The following is a 20,824-nucleotide window of genomic DNA, read 5'->3' on the forward strand; positions in this document are numbered from 1 at the left end:
AAAACTCACGGTTACAGCAACAGCTAATCGCCTGCCTTCCCTCAACGCGGCTCCGATGAAGTGAGCTACAAAGGGACTGGGGCCTTTTTATATGCTTGCCTGTGGGTAATTAGTGGAGATTGATTGAATAATGCAAGCCGGTATATGCCCAAATACGGAGAAAATTCTCCAATTGTCCGGTAATGCGCTAGCGCCATACGCTGATCCCCCGCGCATGCGCACAACTGTGCCCGACAGACGCATGCGCGGCAGATCCAGCAAACGCGCCTGCGTCAACGGAGACACTTCGTGAGAAACACGAAGCTACCGGTGTTAATTAAAACGCCTGGGAATGGATGGCGATCGGGATAAAAATATCCCGGGGCACGAATAAAGGAAACACTATTAAGGCAAGGAGGCAATTTAGGTCCATGCTTAAATAAAATAGGTACCCTTAACAGCAGTAGTGAATCAGGTTAATTATAAGGGTGAACCTATAATATGGAGAGCTACTCTCACGGATATGAGGAATATACAATAAATCAGAGAGAGCACAAGACCAGCTCCCGAAGGAGTACAACATATATCAAAAACTCGATGGTACCACGTTGTACTGATGTATAGAACCATATAAGTCTAGCAACACGCATTTGTTGTATGTCACCATGCGTGTACATCAACCAAAAACCCTTTCACCTGAGAAGGTTCCATGGAATGGAGTCATTCAGTCCAGTGGTGTCGGTTCCCAACCGAAACACCCACCGTTGTTCTTTTTCTAGGAGACCTATCTCTGAGGGTAGTTGTTCAATTATTGTCCACTGTAGCTCATTCACACAGTGTTGACTTTCAATATAATGGGTTGACATTTTGGTAGTCAGTTTTCTGCACCTGATGTTACTCTTATGTTCGTTCAACCTGACCCTAACAGGTCTGGTGGTCATCCCCACATATTCCTTTCCACATGGGCAGGTGATTAAATAAACTACATTTTTACTGTTGCAGTTAGTAAAAGCACGCTGTTCCCATGTAGTCCCATTGGTAAAGGTGAGGTTCTGGGTCTTTTTTGTGAGGTGGCAGTTATTACAGTTACCACATGGGTAATGCCCATGTATGCCTTGCAACCTCGTCTGATCCTTGACAGGAGGAGGTGGTCGAGTGTGAACGAGCATATCCCTCGAATTCCTACCCCTTCTGTGTGCAAAGAGAGGTTTCTCCAAAGTTAAGCCACCACTCGTTAAGGTGCGCCAATGTTTGTGGACCAATTTTGTCACTTGGTTGCTGACCGGACTGTATGTGGTGACACAAACAGTCCTGTTTGCGGCATCCTCCCTACGTGGATTGTCCTCCAAAAGGGCATCCCGGTTGTTGTTTCGTGCTCTGGTAAAGGCTTTACGGATCACAGTTTCCGGGTATTTCCTCTGTCTAAGTTTTGCACTCAGATCGTTGGCTTGGGTCTTGTATCTGGCCACATCGGTACAGTTCCGCCGTAGGCGCAGGAACTGCCCATAAGGAAGGTTCTCTCTCAGATGACGAGGGTGAAAACTGTCAAATCTGAGGAGACAATTCTTAGCCGTGGGTTTGAAGTGTGTTTCTGTTTTTAGCATGCCGGCTTCGTGGTAGATATTTAAATCCAAAAACACCATGTTGGTGTTGGATGCCTGGAAAGTGAATTTCAGAAAGGCATTCTGATTGTTGAGCCAGTCAATGAAATCAGTTATCATGGTTGCATCTCCATCCCAGATAACCAGGATATCATCTATATACCTTCGCCAGGTGCGAATCCTCGCCCTGTGGGGATTATTGGGGTGCAAGATTTTCGTGGATTCCAAATGGTGAACGTACAGTCCAGCCAGGCTCGGGGCAAAAGTACTGCCCATACTGGTCCCATGCTTCTGCCAGAAAAGAGTGCCCTCATATTCGAAAAAATTCTTTGTGAGTGCCAGAGAGATGCACTCCATCACTACATTCCGTGGGGTGTGATATTCCCAGTTCGTAGAGTGCAGTACCTCTTCAATGATTTGGATGGTCTCATCATGGGGGAGACTCGTATAGAGGCTCTCCACATCCAGGCTTAGCAACATCTGAGAAGTTGGATCAAAGGTCTGATCATTCAGCAGTTGTAATACTGCTTTTGTGTCTCGTAAATAGGTGTCAGTTGCCTGTACAAGGGGTCTCAAGAAAGCATCCGCAAACTTGGATAAAGGTTCCAGGATCTATCCTGGAACCTTTATCCAAGTTTGCGGATCTATCCTGGATCTATCCTGGAACCTTTATCCAAGTTTGCGGATGCTTTCTTGAGACCCCTTGTACAGGCAACTGACACCTATTTACGAGACACAAAAGCAGTATTACAACTGCTGAATGATCAGACCTTTGATCCAACTTCTCAGATGTTGCTAAGCCTGGATGTGGAGAGCCTCTATACGAGTCTCCCCCATGATGAGACCATCCAAATCATTGAAGAGGTACTGCACTCTACGAACTGGGAATATCACACCCCACGGAATGTAGTGATGGAGTGCATCTCTCTGGCACTCACAAAGAATTTTTTCGAATATGAGGGCACTCTTTTCTGGCAGAAGCATGGGACCAGTATGGGCAGTACTTTTGCCCCGAGCCTGGCAAACTTGGATAAAGGTTCCAGGATCTATCCTGGAACCTTTATCCAAGTTTGCGGATGCTTTCTTGAGACCCCTTGTACAGGCAACTGACACCTATTTACGAGACACAAAAGCAGTATTACAACTGCTGAATGATCAGACCTTTGATCCAACTTCTCAGATGTTGCTAAGCCTGGATGTGGAGAGCCTCTATACGAGTCTCCCCCATGATGAGACCATCCAAATCATTGAAGAGGTACTGCACTCTACGAACTGGGAATATCACACCCCACGGAATGTAGTGATGGAGTGCATCTCTCTGGCACTCACAAAGAATTTTTTCGAATATGAGGGCACTCTTTTCTGGCAGAAGCATGGGACCAGTATGGGCAGTACTTTTGCCCCGAGCCTGGCTGGACTGTACGTTCACCATTTGGAATCCACGAAAATCTTGCACCCCAATAATCCCCACAGGGCGAGGATTCGCACCTGGCGAAGGTATATAGATGATATCCTGGTTATCTGGGATGGAGATGCAACCATGATAACTGATTTCATTGACTGGCTCAACAATCAGAATGCCTTTCTGAAATTCACTTTCCAGGCATCCAACACCAACATGGTGTTTTTGGATTTAAATATCTACCACGAAGCCGGCATGCTAAAAACAGAAACACACTTCAAACCCACGGCTAAGAATTGTCTCCTCAGATTTGACAGTTTTCACCCTCGTCATCTGAGAGAGAACCTTCCTTATGGGCAGTTCCTGCGCCTACGGCGGAACTGTACCGATGTGGCCAGATACAAGACCCAAGCCAAGGATCTGAGTGCAAAACTTAGACAGAGGAAATACCCGGAAACTGTGATCCGTAAAGCCTTTACCAGAGCACGAAACAACAACCGGGATGCCCTTTTGGAGGACAATCCACGTAGGGAGGATGCCGCAAACAGGACTGTTTGTGTCACCACATACAGTCCGGTCAGCAACCAAGTGACAAAATTGGTCCACAAACATTGGCGCACCTTAACGAGTGGTGGCTTAACTTTGGAGAAACCTCTCTTTGCACACAGAAGGGGTAGGAATTTGAGGGATATGCTCGTTCACACTCGACCACCTCCTCCTGTCAAGGATCAGACGAGGTTGCAAGGCATACATGGGCATTACCCATGTGGTAACTGTAATAACTGCCACCTCACAAAAAAGACCCAGAACCTCACCTTTACCAATGGGACTACATGGGAACAGCGTGCTTTTACTAACTGCAACAGTAAAAATGTAGTTTATTTAATCACCTGCCCATGTGGAAAGGAATATGTGGGGATGACCACCAGACCTGTTAGGGTCAGGTTGAACGAACATAAGAGTAACATCAGGTGCAGAAAACTGACTACCAAAATGTCAACCCATTATATTGAAAGTCAACACTGTGTGAATGAGCTACAGTGGACAATAATTGAACAACTACCCTCAGAGATAGGTCTCCTAGAAAAAGAACAACGGTGGGTGTTTCGGTTGGGAACCGACACCACTGGACTGAATGACTCCATTCCATGGAACCTTCTCAGGTGAAAGGGTTTTTGGTTGATGTACACGCATGGTGACATACAACAAATGCGTGTTGCTAGACTTATATGGTTCTATACATCAGTACAACGTGGTACCATCGAGTTTTTGATATATGTTGTACTCCTTCGGGAGCTGGTCTTGTGCTCTCTCTGATTTATTGTATATTCCTCATATCCGTGAGAGTAGCTCTCCATATTATAGGTTCACCCTTATAATTAACCTGATTCACTACTGCTGTTAAGGGTACCTATTTTATTTAAGCATGGACCTAAATTGCCTCCTTGCCTTAATAGTGTTTCCTTTATTCGTGCCCCGGGATATTTTTATCCCGATCGCCATCCATTCCCAGGCGTTTTAATTAACACCGGTAGCTTCGTGTTTCTCACGAAGTGTCTCCGTTGACGCAGGCGCGTTTGCTGGATCTGCCGCGCATGCGTCTGTCGGGCACAGTTGTGCGCATGCGCGGGGGATCAGCGTATGGCGCTAGCGCATTACCGGACAATTGGAGAATTTTCTCCGTATTTGGGCATATACCGGCTTGCATTATTCAATCAATCTCCACTAATTACCCACAGGCAAGCATATAAAAAGGCCCCAGTCCCTTTGTAGCTCACTTCATCGGAGCCGCGTTGAGGGAAGGCAGGCGATTAGCTGTTGCTGTAACCGTGAGTTTTAAGACCACCATGAGAAGCAGTTCCATATTGTAGTTTTGGCACTCTGTTGATTAAGTTCCTCTACTAAATCCCTGATATTGATCTCCTAGGTTTCTGATTAGAAAGGAAGGATTCCCCAATATACGTTAAAGGCTCATGAAGTCCTGTATTTGGGAACTTTAAGTAAGATCTTTCTGTCCTCACTGTTCTGCTCTCATTCCATCTGAGCAGAGAGTTGTGTTGGTTTGCGTGTGTGTATGTTTGTAGTGTCCTTTTTCCTTCTTCTTTATTTTTGTTCCAGGTTCCAATTATTTTTTGGGTGCTACCTGATGTTTTTTCAGAGAAGCATTATTCTTCTCCTCTTATACTGTGATACGTAGATCTGTATGTTTATCTATGATTTTGTTTTCACAGGTTCTTACGCCAACTGGGCGCAACGACACTCACTTACATATAACATTGTGAGGAACATTACACATTGTGGTAATTTTTATTTTTCACTTTTACATCTTACATGTGAGTAAGGGGAGGGTTAGTGCATTCACCCTTGTCCTGAAGAAGGGGGCTTTGACCTCCGAAACATGTTGACTTTTAACACAGTGGTTTGATACCCTAATACGTATCTTTCTAAAAACCACGCCTTGCACTTCTATTTTAATAATACCAGCCGGGGATTTAATAAAGTTTTTTTCTTCCCACGTGCCAGGTATTTTTTAAACCACTCACTTTTTTCACCTCACCTCACTCACATCTTGGTATTCAACACACACCCCCACACATAGTTCACTTCAAGTGCTCCTGCGTATTCGCGAGTCGTAGCACGCCGCATCCCGTAGAGGGGTGCGAAGGCCCCGATGATGAAGCATGACACCAAGGGGCCTGTTGGTGTGTGAGGGGCATTTAAACAACACTGTGTGTTCCCCATCACTCTAGGGATCACTATCACTTGAGTGGATTCCACTTTGTTTATGTATATGACTCGGGAGACTGAATCCACTGACTCTCTCTCTCCCCCCTTCTGTTAGAATTTGGTCCAACCTCCTCACCATCTGTGCCCCTTGGATCCACATCAGGTCCAGTACCAACCTCTCTGCCTGTCTTCAGCTCAGACCCTACCAACCGTGCCAGTACTGTTTGAATTGACCTAGACGCCATTGATGCCGGATGACGATAATCAGCATATAGTGATTTATGACTGCAAATAGAATCGGTCACAATCTTGCATGAAGTCCAGCCAGGCACCAAATGGCATCTAACCTCATGTCAATCTCTTTGACTCAGATTATTTGCCCTTACCAAATATTGTGGCCCAGATACTACATGACCTATTTGGTACTATTCAGAGGATGACCACTAGGACGAGGGGGTTGTTTGTTGTATAATGGGAACAGCGGCTATGAAGAGCTACAGGATGGAAGTGGGCTTGACACTTCACCCGATACTAGCCTGATGTTCTACAATGGAGTAAAAGCCCATTTTGCTGTTGTGCAAAGGGCAGTTGAGGTATTCGACTTAAAACTGCCAACCATGTAAGTTAAAAACCAATGTAGTACCTGAAGTATTGCAACATGGTCAGGCTCTCACTGAACCACTACTACCATTCAACGATTCACTTACAGACACCCTTTTGGGTACCTGGACCCAGACCTGTTCAGGACCACCAATCAATAGACCTGTAGCCCGTCGCCATTGCACTGTCCCGCGCATTCTGTCTTCCTTACGCAACATCCCATCCCGAAGAGTCTGGTGATAAAAGCATCCACCAGCCCAGTCAATCCAAATGCACTTCCTACCACTCCTCCTGATTTTGAGTCCCCACACAAATTGAGACTTTTGGCAAAAGACTATTCTCCTCGATGAGCCATCCTCTAGGATCGGTTAATACAAGCTGTCTCCTTGGCTGTTATTCCAATGACCTCAGGGTTATAGTGGTTCAGGTTTTATTGGCAGTTTCAGACGACGACCTTTGGGAGTTTCTCACCCATGCTTTTCATGTTGGCTACAATGCGGAGAAATTTGTAATATGAATTGGCACAACTGATTGCTTGGGACGTGCCATGGGCACTGGTGTGGCTCTGTCACCATGCCTTGATGAGATCCACATTTCCTTTGATGGTTCCCACCTTTTCAAGGATAAAGCCGACTCAGCCTTGGAGTTCTTTCAAGAGAGCAGAGCCACAGTGCCCTCATTGGACCCACCTGCTGCTACAAGGCAATTCTACTAGCAAATGTAACCTCTTCAAGGTTTTCCCGTCTGTCAGTGCCAGGCCCTTCCTCCATCCATCAGAGTTTTCAGCCCTGTCGTGGCTGAAGCAACGATTCGCTGAGGCCATGAGGTCTGCAGCGGAAACATGCAGCTCAGTCCCCTGTTCCTCCAAGGGCCGCAACCACAACAATATTATAGTGTATCCTTGTCGGCACATAACCAGTCTGTCGGACGCAGATCTGATATTTCTTCTACAGATGGAAGCCATCACGATAGACAAGTGGGTCGAACAAACTGTCCGTAGGGGCTGTGCTTTTCCCCTACTTTCTACTCCTGCCACGCCTTCTGCTGTCTTTTAATAGTGGCTGACAGAGAACCATCTGTCTGTCTTATGGAGGAAATGCAGGCCCTTCTGGCTAAAGGAGCCATTGGGACAGTTCCAGCTTAGGAAGTAGGAATGGTTGTTACTCAACATCCTAGATTACACTGTTTTCAGCTGCGTCAACGGGTTCTGAGTGCAGCTTCTCCCGACAGCAATGGTTTAAGAACATGGTTAAGCATATTGTGTGGACTCAAGCCTATATCAAATAGGGAAGGAGGAGAGACTGAGGGCAAGGTGGAGGTTCTAGAATAGTTGCTCTTTTCCTTTGAAGAGAGCCATTGGGGAAAAGAAGTAGGAAGACGTGGAGTGCTGAGCTACAGAGGTCTAAAGGGAAAAAAAGGTTACAAAGAATGCTAGTTTGGGAGCTTTAACTTGTGCCAAGAAGAAGAAACACTTGTATAAACTTGGTGGGAATGTGTGAAACTGGAAGGATTCTGGAAGAAAGAGATGAGCAATTTGAAAAAAGTAATTGGATTCCCTAATATACATGAAGCAGGGATCATTGTGTTGGGACAGTGGGACAAATATGACACTACTGTGTCAAAATCAGCTGTGCTTTTGCTAAAGCTTATGCTAGATGTAGAGAGTTAGCTTATCGCTTGGAGATGGAAATAAAATGATGCTCCAGCAATAGAGTGCAGGATAAGTAAGCTATAGCAAGCGCTATAAAATGTTTGGCCCAGTTTTGAGCCCTTTGGTCCAATATGTAAGCATCAGGGAACATTAAAGGCGTTATTATATATCAAGACTGAGGCCAGCTGTTGACTGTTGCCTGAGAAGGAGGACAAGATATTTTGGCAAATAAAGAAGGGGTCTGACCAAAACCTTCTAGTCATTTATGTCAAAAGGGGTGCAAGCATTGTTGTCCATGCATCTCTGTATTTTTAGCTGGCAGAGAATGGGGGTCTGTTGGACTAATCGAGGTTCTCAGTGATCCATCCGTAGTTCTGCATGTGTTATAGTCTTGATTTGCTTTTTGATGGACTTTATACAATTGTACTCATCTTGTCCCTTAGAGTCGGTTTTGTTTTTTTCTTCCAAAAATGTGAAAAAAGGGAGACTTTTGAAACCATAAACATAGACTTTGTGGCACCTACTTATTTGATTATTAGATCAGCTGGAAACTTTGATGGGCAGTTGTTCGTCTCTGAAATGCTTTTTCCTTCCTCTGAAAAGCTTATCTGACACAGGATAGTGCTAGTTTTCTTGTCTTTCTATAAGCATATACAAACTTTCTTTGTGTTTTGATGACTGTAAACTAAAATATTCTTTCCACAGAGAGCAGATCAAGAGAGTTAAAGATGCTGATGATGTCCCTATGGTGCTAGTAGGAAACAAATGTGACTTACCAACGAGGACAGTGGACACAAAGCAAGCCCAAGAACTTGCAAAGAGCTATGGAATTCCATTCATTGAAACCTCAGCAAAAACAAGACAAGTGAGGGTTTTTCTTCTATATGTTTAACTGGTGCTGCTCCTTAATCGTGAGCATTATTGTATATGATGCGAACTACCAGCAAGCAATCATTCTGACATAGGTTCATCTTCCAGATCACTCCCAACTCATTTTGTAGATACAGCTTTGGAGTATTCTTATTTGTGATGTGTAGGACTGCAGACCTTACATACCACTACCTACGGTTAATAAAAAATGTATTTTACTCTAGAATTAATCTGCTATAGTTGGCTCAGTGGGCTAGGGAAGCCATTGTTTTTAAATAAACCTTTTATTAAATCTTTTTTTCTTACCTTTAACCAAAATATCAATATATATTTTTTTTTTTTTTTTAAATAGATTTTTATTGCAGATACACAAGGAGCCAATAGTACAATCAGTCTGTAGTTACATTAAGGTCTCACAGTTGGGGTTACTTAGTGTCGGGAAGGGATACACAGCCATTTAGCCCATTTCCCTGGGGTTGTGCGGTGAGTACGAGTAGTGTAGTATATCTACTAGAGATTACCCCCCGTGGACCTACACGGGCAATCCAAGTTTCTGCTTTTTTGATTTTAGAACGTAAAACAAGCCCTCTCCCCCCCAGTGAGTAATAGAAAAACACAAGTCAAGCTAAAATATCAGTATATCTAATGTCTTCATTGTAGCACAATAATTTTCAGCAGTCATTTGTAATCAATCAAGTTAATGCTTGGGGAGGAATCTGAAGCAATGTAAACATTGGTTGTCTTGCACTAATGTAGTAAGGACATATAACAGATTGCCCTTCAAATGCTGAGTCCTTTCTTGTGTTCTCTTGCGCCCTTATATCGTCATTTCTGTTCTGCATATCTCCCAGCCCTACGTCCCATGTTTCCTATATTTTCTTAAATTTCTACGACCAGCCTTAGCAGGTATATACTTCTCGTTCAACCACCATACAACGCCCCATGTTTCTTCACCATTCCACCACTTAGTTAATCAAGGGACATCCCCTTTTCTTGCCAAGTCCCTCCTAGTTACCATCAGGCCTGCATTTATAAGCTGCTTGTGGTGCTTTGATATTTCCTGGTCTTCTCAGATTCCCAGCAACTCTAAGTCGCCTCTAAATATAGCTCCATCACATTATGCGTCATTTTCTGCATTTTTGGACTTTCCCCCAGTGTGTGAAACTATATTGCCTCCTGCCCGCAGCTACTGCCGCATCCATCATTGACCACTCTTCTGAAGGAAATGAAAACCTGCACTTGTATAGTATGGATGTATGACGTTACAACGCAGGCTATTACAACGCCTGCCTTTACAACACAGTTTTTACATCGCATACCTTTACAACGCATAGCGCTTAGAGGTGCTGGATAGTGAAAAGTTTAATTTTCGATTCCAACTCCAGTCCCCGTGGACACTAGGGAAGGTGTTGGATAGAAAATTAAACATATTCCCTATCCTAGAGCGCCCCCCAGCGCAATGCGTTGTAATGGTTTGCGTTGTAATGACCGCGTTGTAATGGTAGTGCGTTGTAAAAGTTTCGTTGTAAAGACTGTTTACCGTATAGTATATCATGTGTAACACTTTTAGTATTATTGCACCATGTTAAACCCTGACCATATGGACACTTCTTGTGAGTGCCAAAGCATCCTTCACACATGGCATCTGTTCTGCTTGTATAACACTTTTATATGAATTTTAGATTGATTAATGTTTACTTGGTATTACTTTGTTTAGTCCATCAGTCATCTTGTTCTTTATTTTATCAATGCTCTGTCAATGAGTCTAAATCTAAGGGGAAACCTCGGTAATGTCAATGACTTCAGGCACATGCTTATCTATTACATGCAATATTCCCTTCATTGTTTTCCTGTGTGTGCGGAAATTAAACAACTCTGTGCACTCCATTTAAAGCTAAGTGCTCAGAAGACATGAGAACTAACTATGCAAGTGAGGTGGTGTAGGAAAGTACCCCTTTTTGACATGTTCATCCCCACTTTTGCCTGTTATTTGATGCACTGGGTTCCTTTTAACCAGGTACCCTTTCTTGCCCTTTAAACAAGGTAACTGTTCAGTTGTACCCTAAGTGTGAAGACCTTTAGCACCTCTGTAAGTGCCTGTTAAATGGTACCCCTGGTACATAGGGCATGCGTACTAAAGAGGGACCTTATGGGATGTAGAATGTATTGTGCCACCCTGAGGGTTAAACCACCAAACCTATGCAGACTGCCATTGCAGGCTGCGTGCAATGCTGCAAATAAGTGCGAAAAACAACATGAAACACACTCAGTGTGCCCTACCTACAGAAACTGCAGGCAATATATGTAGGTTAATCCTACAGTAGGCCTTATAGGTCTAGGCAGGGTGCTTCATATTACATGCAAGGGCATGTCTGCATGAGCATATATGCCACTGTGCTGACTATATCAATTACTAGGTAGTACAAGTGAACAGGAAAGCCATCTTAAGTAGATGTACTGGGCACTGGTCATTACAAGTTCCCCAGCTACATGATGGCCTTTGTGATACCTATACTGTTTGGCATCAAACATCTTGTCTTAATAAATCCGTACTGATTCCAGTTGTGGATTTATTAAGACATGCACTCAGATGGCACCTACGAGGTACCTCCTGAAAAACCTACCACGTCTAGTGTGCTGACTGACTGATATCATCCAGCCTGCCTCCCCAGACATGTTCTTGACCCCGTGCAGGTGAGAGTCCAGGCTCTCTGAGGCCAGTAACAATGCCTGTTCTGGAGGAAGGTGTTCACACCATCTTCAGCAGGATGGCTAGTGATTAAGCATATCTAAGCCAGGGGCTTCAAAGCCACTGCTGCTTTTGATATGCGACCCTGACTTCCCCCAGATCTGGGAAATGCCACCCCCTGCAATGAGGCCCACTTGTAACCAGGAAAGGGGTAAATTAGCTATGCAGCTAAGCATGTTGCATCGCCGTGCTAGTCACTCCCCTAAGGTAGGCTGCCTGATGTGCTCCACAAAAGAAGGGTTCCATCATCTTGGCTAATTTTAGTGGAATTGGGAAGTCTGTGACCTGGTTATGTCCACTCCCCACCTGAAGTGGTCATATAGGGGGTGTAGTGACCACAAAGGTAAGTAGGCCATTGGTTACTACCCCTAATGCCCCTAAATTCAGTATTTAGGTGGCCTCCTGACACCAGGAACTCCGATTCGTCTGACTCCAAAAGAAAAGGGACAAAGAAGAGCTGGAGAAAGTGAGAAAATAGGACTGGCTGTGGACTTTGGTACCAAACCCTGCCTTCTCCAGTCCAGACAGTCGCCCAGACCCGACTCGTCCTACAGCTGTGCATCTTCCAAAAACCTTGGAACACTGCTGGATCTGTCAAACAGCCATCCTCTCCCTTGAAGTGGAGGAGCCACTTGCCTGCAGGCACCGACCTCGATGTCTGGTACACTGATGTGCTGACCACTGGGTCCACCGACTCAGCAGCAACCCAGGAAGAGGTCACTAATCTCCAAGAGGCCAGGGTTGTCTCCCCACCATGATTGGAAACGCCAGAACTCCTAAGAGCCGTCCTACACCAATACTCTAGGAATGGGAGTGTGTCGTAAGCACCAAGGCTTGTTTGTGTTCAGTCCCAACACCAGTACCGCCAAACCCGACCTGCATGTCAAGGAACTTCACCAGAGATCAACTCCATGCCAGAAGTAGTCTTGCGGTGTTTCTTTTCGCTCTTACTGCGGGTGCACCAAGAACCGTGGGAGCTTCAAACTCGACAACCCACCAAACCAACATCTATGCACCCATGCCTGCCAGCCAGAGTCCATTGAAACCAATAGTGTCCCTGTGATCCCTGAGATCCCCTTTGGGTTTTGCCAGACTAGTCCTCCCAGACCCCACTTGCAGCCTCTTTCTTGCAGGTATCTTCTCCCATTGACTTTCACTTGTAGCTTTCGAGGCTACTGCTGCTGAAAGCATCTCTTCATCTGGACACCCAAAGGCAGGTAAAACTAAACACTTAGTGCTTTGTTGGACCTTGGCCCCTATTCACCTTATATGTAGGAGATCAGTCCTATAAATTGTTAGTAAGTGACCCTATGCAGTGAATGTTTCTCCCATAGGAAAGGCTTCTAGTTCGAACCTGACTTGAACTTTCAGTGGCTAGCCTACTTCTATTCCATAGTATGTGACAGGGGAGGCTGCTCCATAATAGCAGGGCAGTGTCGCCCTACTGGGGAAAGTCGCAGAAAAATAAAATAATAACACAATATAATTTTTATTCTTCTGTGACTGACTGAGCCGATGTCAGTGTAGGTTGGTGCGGGCAATGACAATGAGAGGAGTTATGGGCATTGTTAAACATGCATGTCAGTCTGGGTGGCTGTCTTAGTCCAGCCAAACCAACATGGACACTTCTCTTTCTCCAACCCAGCTGTGTGGCACAGCTGGGTTGGAGAAACAACACAGGCTCCCATGCACTGTATGAGTGGCATGGACTAATCCTGGTGCTGCTCTCTAGCTAGGTATAACATGAAAGCAGCGTCTAGATTGAGCGTGGAGCCTATGCTTTTGCAGTTACCGCTGGGAGCATAGGCGTCAATCTGCAAAATGTACGTTTTTTGTAAAAAAAAAAAAAATGTATATTGGTGGCTCCCACTAGTATGTGAATGCAAATCTCGCAAGCATACAAGGGCTTCCAGTGATGCAGAACTTGATGTACGTCTGCCCTTGCTGGTTGGTAGAGGTAAGGGTTGAACTTCAGGTCCCAGGAAGCTCTTCTGCTAGATGAGTGCGGGTGCGTTGGCTTTTGCAGTTGCCGCTTTGTACCTTGAAGATACGACTTGTGAATCATGGGGCAATGAAGCAGTGTATCAGTACGGAGAATGGTGTTTATCAGGAAGTAGCTGCACCGAATTAGCTACAGGTCATTGTCTTTGCAACTGAGCATCCGGATGTTATACCAAGCGAGCTCTGAAGCAAATGCTACCGCGTCTGCATGAGCCAATTTCAACATGAGGGCTATTTTAGCTAATGGAGCTGCAACATTATTGAAAATCTTCGTCACCTTTTGAATGTGGCTGCCATGTTGCATGAGGGAGCACCCCTCAGCTGCCAATAGGTAGGCAACAAGCACTCGTTTTCATCAGAAGCAAAAAACGTCTTGCCCAGTCAAATTCTGCACTCAAGGTAAGGAAGCTCAACTCCATAGTGTTTGCTCACATAAAGCCTGGCAACAGCTGCACTGTCAAGTTAAACTTAAAATAACCTCTTTGATGATGTGCTAAACGAGAGACTGGATATTTACATTTGTTTTTTTTCCAGTGCCCAATGGAACGTGATTTGAGGCTTGGGGTCCAAGACTTAATAAATATTGTATCCAGAAAACCATGAAGCTTTGAGCCCATTTCTTTAATTCTGAATTACTTAACATGAATTTATCCTTTAATTTTAGATAAGAGATCAGTGGATTTCTAAAGGGTTCTCAATAGCTGAAAAATGTGTTTTCAGTAACTAGAAAGCAACAATAAACTATCGATGGAAACCTGGCTCATTTGCATGACGTCTCAAATTTCCTTGTTTAAAATTACTTTCAAACTTCAGGTTAAAAGAGGAGAACTCTGTAAAGATCTTGGTCGACACCCCACAATTTAGTAAACCTCCAACCTTTAGGTGTAAAACCAAAGGTGGCAAATCTCTTGCTGTCTTGGGGACCAGGGCTTGGAATCAACTCCCCAGACATCTGATATTTATTGATTCAGAATTGCTTCTTAAGGAACGTTTGAAAACTTGGATATTTGCATCCTGTGATTCATTATGCCACTCTCTTATGTAGGGATCTTCGCTCATGTTCCGTCTTGTCGCTATGCACTCTGTGCTTCTTCGCTTAGCACCTGGATGCTCACAGATGCAATATTCATTCATTTATTTATCTATATAAATGCATATCATTTTACTCCTCTCCTCAACGTTTCATTTTCTTCACTCGGCCTAAATGTTAATGTATAGTTTAAGTGTGGGATTTTTTTTAATGTTCTGTTGTAATAACATATTAGTAAATAAAAAGATTAGACTACTACTACTTGTGACATCTCACTGGCTAATGGTCGGTGCTCAGGACCTTTGACCTGTAATGCTAAAAGTTTTTTTTTATCAAGGATTTTTAGGCACTTAGTGTAGTTCTTACCAGGCCCAGACATTACGTAATAAACAGGCAACCTCTGTTGCATTTGTGTGCATCAAAACATCTTACTATTATGTTGTATCTCGTCTCCTGTTTTTTTGCACAGTTTCCATTATTCCCATCTGCTAAAAGATACTGTGTACTTCAGCTTCTTTTCCAGGTCATTTTCATGACAGCCTTTACCGTGAATAAAGGCCACACCCACTCAGAAGTGTCATGTAAAAGCAAAGAAAAAAGATACCTTTCAGTAACTGTCAGACCCGGCCTCGTGGCGTGGTCCTCCCTGACCCGTAGCAACACCCTTCCGAGCTTACACCACAACAGACCCCTGAGTCCCCCGTCCTAGCCAACCCTTCCCTCCATGTTAGTCCTGACCCTTCCCGGACTTCCCAGCCTGTGCCGCCATCTTCCCGGCCCGTAGTCCCTGTGTGCCCACTTTCGGCACCTAAGATGGCCGCCCGAGCCAGCCCGAGCTAGTCCGTGAGGCGCCACCCTGGGGGGAGGACAGAGCGCTCCCCGCGAGTGAGAAAGGGAGGAGCAGTATCCTTCACACCTCTGACCTCTCCTCGAGAAGTGGGTTTCGATCGCCCCTCCGGCCGCTCGGAGGGCTGGCTCCACGCCTGCTGTGGGTCTGGGACTCCTCCCGAACCCGACCTGAATGGATCAAAGGGCTGCGTGGCAGGAAACTCCAACAAGCGGCCCCCAGGTGCCAAGTCCCCTGCCGACCAGACTCCGGAGATCAAAGAGGAGCAGTCCTATAACTGGGGTTGCTCCGGGACTATCGACAGATTCGATTCTGGAACAACGAGAGCCCTGCTGACGTGGTCGCGGCTCGTTTGGCAGAGAAGGACTTCTGCTGGAAACACCTGAGCCCTGCTGAGTGACTCGCGGCTCCCTTGCAACTTTGAACCACCTGAGCCCTGCTGAGTGACTCGCGGCTCCCCAGCAACCTTGGAACATCTGAGCCCTGCTGAGTGACTCGCGGCTCCCCTGAAGATCGTAAGACCTCCGACATCGTGCTTGAGCCCTGCTGAGTGACTCGCGGCTCCCTGACTCTTCTGGTCCGGCTGGACCCTGAAAGATCGCCCCGTATCCCCCGGCTCGAGGTTTGAGAGCTGTGCGCCGGATACGCAACGACATTGACACTGATCCTATAAGATTGTCCCGATACCCCTACCCTGACCAAGACTCTTTGAGCTCTTGCTCCACTTGTAACTACCAGCTTTCTCTGATCATAAAGATCCATTGAATCACGAGATAAAGAAACGTTCTTAAGAAGCTACAGTGTGGTGTCTCTTTGTCGTGTAGTGCTTGTGTAGTGTGTACGATCCTAGATTCGAGACTCTCCCCCTGAGAAGTCTCCCTCCAGTGCTCGTCTTCGTACCTAGGGAGGTGGGTCCCAGGGTGGTCAGGTACACTTCCTGCCCTCCCCTGAAGTCGCCTTCTAACAAACTGGATACATTCTCACATCTGGAAACGTCTGTGCTCCCCTACCCAGTCCTACTATATCAAATAACCGAGAATCATTTTAAATTCTATACCTTTTCTATATATTGTGGAATGGAATATAGGGACATAATGACTTCCATTACATCTTGAGCTTCTTCTGCAGGGCCCTTTGATCTGCAGTGTAAGGTTAGGAGGTGTCCATCTTATCGTATTCCAGTCCTGGACTTTCCTTCAGCCATCTAATGCATTATGGAGATTAGGCAAGAGAGTACTTATTTCATCAAAGAAATATAAATTACATGTGTTTTTGGCCCACAAACTAGGGGTGATTACAGTTTGATGACTTCAGCCAAACTATAGTAAGTCAAAGTACCCCGGAACACTGGAGCTCCATCCAAACTAATATGCTCTAACATTTTACCTTTGAATATTAAAACATGACGATTTATAACACTTTATACATTAATCAATCTTGGACATTATTTTGTTTCAGGGTGTTGAAGATGCCTTTTACACATTAGTAAGAGAAATAAGGCAGTACAGAATGAAAAAGCTTGATAGCAGTGAAGATACTAATCAAGGTTGCATCGGCCTGTCCTGTTCAGTGGTGTAATCCTGTGAGGTAAGTGCATATCCATCCTGCACTTTGTGTAAAATAGTTTGTGCATGCATTTGTGCTCTTTTTGTTGATTTATTTAAGCCCCAGCGCGCACTCAGGAATTCCCTTAGTGTATTTGCTCCGGGCACCATACTGAGGTTTTAGTAACAATGAAGAATCCTAGGGTAATTCTAATGGTGGTTTGCTAACCTCACCCTTGTAATCTCTGCTTCTTCCTCAAAACCACAGATTAGCTGATAAAATCTGCACTTTGTTCTTGAGTTTTTAGTATAATCAATACCATTACTAAAAGAGAACACTCCTACTTTGGTTGATTCTACCTCTCATCCACTTTTTTTGTATTTTTTCGGTTCCATTCCTACACTTTTCCTACACCTTACTCTTGTTGGTTGGAGTCACCATTTCTTGTTATTATCTTTCATTTAAACACATGAATTTTATCTTTACAGCCTTGAGAAAGCCCTGGCGCAATACGCCACAAAGGGCGAAACACGTGTCGGCTGTCATTGTTCATTTCTGCACCAATAAAATTCTATTTTTCCCAAAAATTAGATCGATCCTATTTCTTGAGTGGAAATTTGAATCCATGATTACGGGATTCAACCTCAAAATAGTACTTCAACCTGGAAAACATACTCTTTTTCTAAAAAATGGTACTGCTAGTGTGCATGCACATGTTTAAAGAGGAATATGAGAGGAAATAGATGGTGATTTATGCAGCATTTATTCTGTGTACCCAGTCAAAGACCAGTAGTGTGGTGTGTGTCAATCCCATTCTCTTTAGGGCAGTAGTGCACCCCCTGCGGATTAAATTAACACAATACTACATTTGTTTTTCGATCCACCTAAAAGCACTGAAGTGCAACTCAATAAAATGTTGACATCTAACACCAGCATGCATGTTGGAGGAGCACTTGACAATCCTCACTCAGGAGTTGTACCTTTTACTTTCCAAGGCTGCTATCTAACAAGTACCAGGTTTGAAGAAAGGCAACGGATGCTACTCTTCTACTTCCTCATCCTGAAAAATGAGGGTAGATTCCGCCATTGAATGCCATTAGAAGAACAAATTCAAGAAGCTTACACTAGCTCAGATTTGTCTGCTTTGGGCACAGGATGGTGTGTTTGGACTTGCAGGACAGGTATTTTCACATACTGATCCTGCTGTCTGGTAGGCATGATCTGCAGTTCAAGGTGACCAAGAACACTTTTAGTTTTGTGCTTTCCTTCCACCTTACTCTGTTCACTCAGTGTTCACAAAAGTGATGAAGGTGGTCAGATGTACAAGTATTTCTGTACATTGCTGTTAGCCTGTCTTCAGCAGCCAGCTGTTAGTCCATCATGGACCACTTCTGTACGATGGGCAACCTCTAAACATCATTAGGGTTCTTCAACAAGCCAAAGACCCACCTGAGCCTCTTGCAGAGGATTCCGTTCATTTGGGAAGTACTGGACACTTTGCAGTTTTTAAGGCTTTCCTCTCACTGCATTGAATCTGGAATTTTCAGGATATAACCCTGATGATTCTTTGTGAGGATGGGTCTGCGGCCTCCTGGTCTCCCATTCATGCTAGTTATCCCTTTTGCCAGATGGGGCATAAGGGCCCTGCAGTGGAACCTCGGGTTCCAGTGTGCTAATCATGGGTGCCCTTCTCCCACCTTGCTAATCCTTCTGAAGATTGCTAAGGATTGGAAGTGGTTGCTAACATGCCCACCTGACCTACAGCTGGCCTCTCTGTCAAACACAGAGAGCTCACAGTGGTGACAGATTTGTTGTTGCTGACCTGTGTGGGGGACATCCTGGCAAGGTGGAGATCAGAGGACTTTGGTCTCCAACAGAAAGCGAAGTCCATATTGACCTGGTAGAGCTGCCAGTAATCCGCTTGGCCCTAAATGCCTTCCTGCCATCACTCAAGGGGAAGCTGGTGCATGTTACAATATTGCTGCGATGTGTTATTTCAACATGCAGGACAGAGTAGGTTCTTTGCTGATCAACAGAGCATATTTCTGGTCACCATACTGCTAGTGGAATCTTTGAATTCCAAAGTGGCTTAACTGAGCTGGCACTGTCTGACAGACCATGGGTAGTGTCTCCACCCCAAGGTGTTAGTAGACCTCTTCAGTCAGTGGGAAGAACCTTGGTAAATGTATTTCACACCGCAGAGAAAGTGTAGGGTCGGCATTTTTGCACATTAAAGTTTCCTCCAAGGTCACTAGCTAGGAGATATATTTTGGCTGGCGGGGTAAGGGTCTTCTAAGCCTTTCCCACCACTCCATCTCCTTATCCTGCCTTCATTACTGAAGATGATCAGCAAGGAGCAGGGCAAAGTCATCTTGAGTTCCCCAGACTGGGCCAGATATGTTTGATACCCAGAGGTCCCGAGTATTTTCCCTCTGATATGGCAACCACTTCACAAGGCTTTCCATTCTCAACAACTGAGCAGGGTCCTACACCTGAATGTACACTACCTACTTCTTCAAGCGTGGAAATTGGCTTGCGGCAGATTCATTTGCATAATTGGCCACACAAGGTGATAGCTGTCGTCCTTGCTGCCAGGTGGCCTTCTACGAAGTCCATGTATGAAAATATGTTGGCTGGTGTGGTGCTAAGACTACCGATCCCTCATAGGCCAATTCCTTTATTTAAATGTTCAAAAGATAAGTACAGTCTATCAGTACAGTGTAACTTAGTCAATGTCTTGCATAGGAAAGCAGCCTAAATTTCACACTATAAGCCTCACTACAAAATCGAGAACAAACCGTAGACTGTAGAATAGTAGTGAAGGTGGGTATGTCTGTTAAAATCACACGTGTGGCTTAAAAAGTAAGAGTTACATGCATCTAGAACAGCCTACTAAGAGTAGCACCTTATGCAACTCAGATTTAGTAAGATCGCTGCATACATAACAAATATACAGCCCATAACATGCCATCAGGAAATTACACAAGTCTGTAATAATACAAGGCATGTATGAGTCTGGTTGTGCCTCTTGTTCCAAGTAACTTTACAATAGACTCCAAAAGTCCTTGTCACTTCACTGAAGTGGTTGTTGCATGGCAAAGCAATCAGACAAATTATTGCAGTAAGATGCATCCTGCACCTCTTCCATTTTTAGTGAGATGGACTTTTAATCAGGCCATCTGTACTATAAACGTTTGACAACAGCGGTGGTATGGCTGTAACTGCCGTAGGGACCTCTGCTAAGGCCAGATTCCTCTGGGAGCACAAGCCTATCCATATACAGAGCAACCCTAGCTGCAGTGATTTTGCCCAGTATTTTGTTGTCCATGCTCAGTAATGACAGCTGACAATATAGCTGACATTTGGCAGAGTCTTTGCCTGGCTTCAGCAATATTATGACGATCTCTGGATGTTGGGGGTAAATCTCCCATCTCCAGTGCCTCATTGTAAACATTTAAGTAAGGGTGGGGCCGGGTCATTTAATAATGTTTAGAAATTTGACAGTAGGTCTGTCTGATTTAGGGGTCTTACTGCCTAGTATCACCCTGCTTATCGGCCCATCTCCAACACAGGCCAGTGCCACATCATCTATGAAAGAAAACTATTTCAGTTTTAGAGGAGCCTTTAGACTTCTATAGCATGGTATAATAATCAACAAATTGCTTCATATTGTCCATTCTCATTCTGACACAGCTCCCATCCTGGGTACTGAGACTGGTAAATATGGGTGGGTGCTGACACGCAGCCAGGGGGTATCCTGGTTAGTGGTTTAGTCGGACTATTCCTCTCACCATGCCGACGGCTCAAGGCATCCTTCCCTAG

The 20,824-nt window shown here is 44.8% G+C and overlaps 1 protein-coding gene across 1 annotated transcript in view; it reads left to right on the forward strand.

Annotated features, from left to right (window-relative positions):
• NRAS (NRAS proto-oncogene, GTPase) overlaps positions 1-20,824 on the forward strand; it is a 200,988-nt gene that overhangs the window by 141,445 nt on the left and 38,719 nt on the right. The window contains exons 4-5 of the mRNA XM_086923283.1: positions 8,666-8,825; positions 16,916-17,044. Coding sequence (XP_086779409.1) covers positions 8,666-8,825; positions 16,916-17,035 — 280 coding nt within the window. The 3' untranslated portion in view covers positions 17,036-17,044. The remainder of the gene's footprint in view (positions 1-8,665; positions 8,826-16,915; positions 17,045-20,824) is intronic.

The sequence above is a fragment of the Lissotriton vulgaris genome, chromosome 5 (assembly GCF_964263255.1).
Source record: "Lissotriton vulgaris chromosome 5, aLisVul1.2, whole genome shotgun sequence".
Classification (NCBI taxonomy): Eukaryota; Metazoa; Chordata; class Amphibia; order Caudata; family Salamandridae; genus Lissotriton; species Lissotriton vulgaris.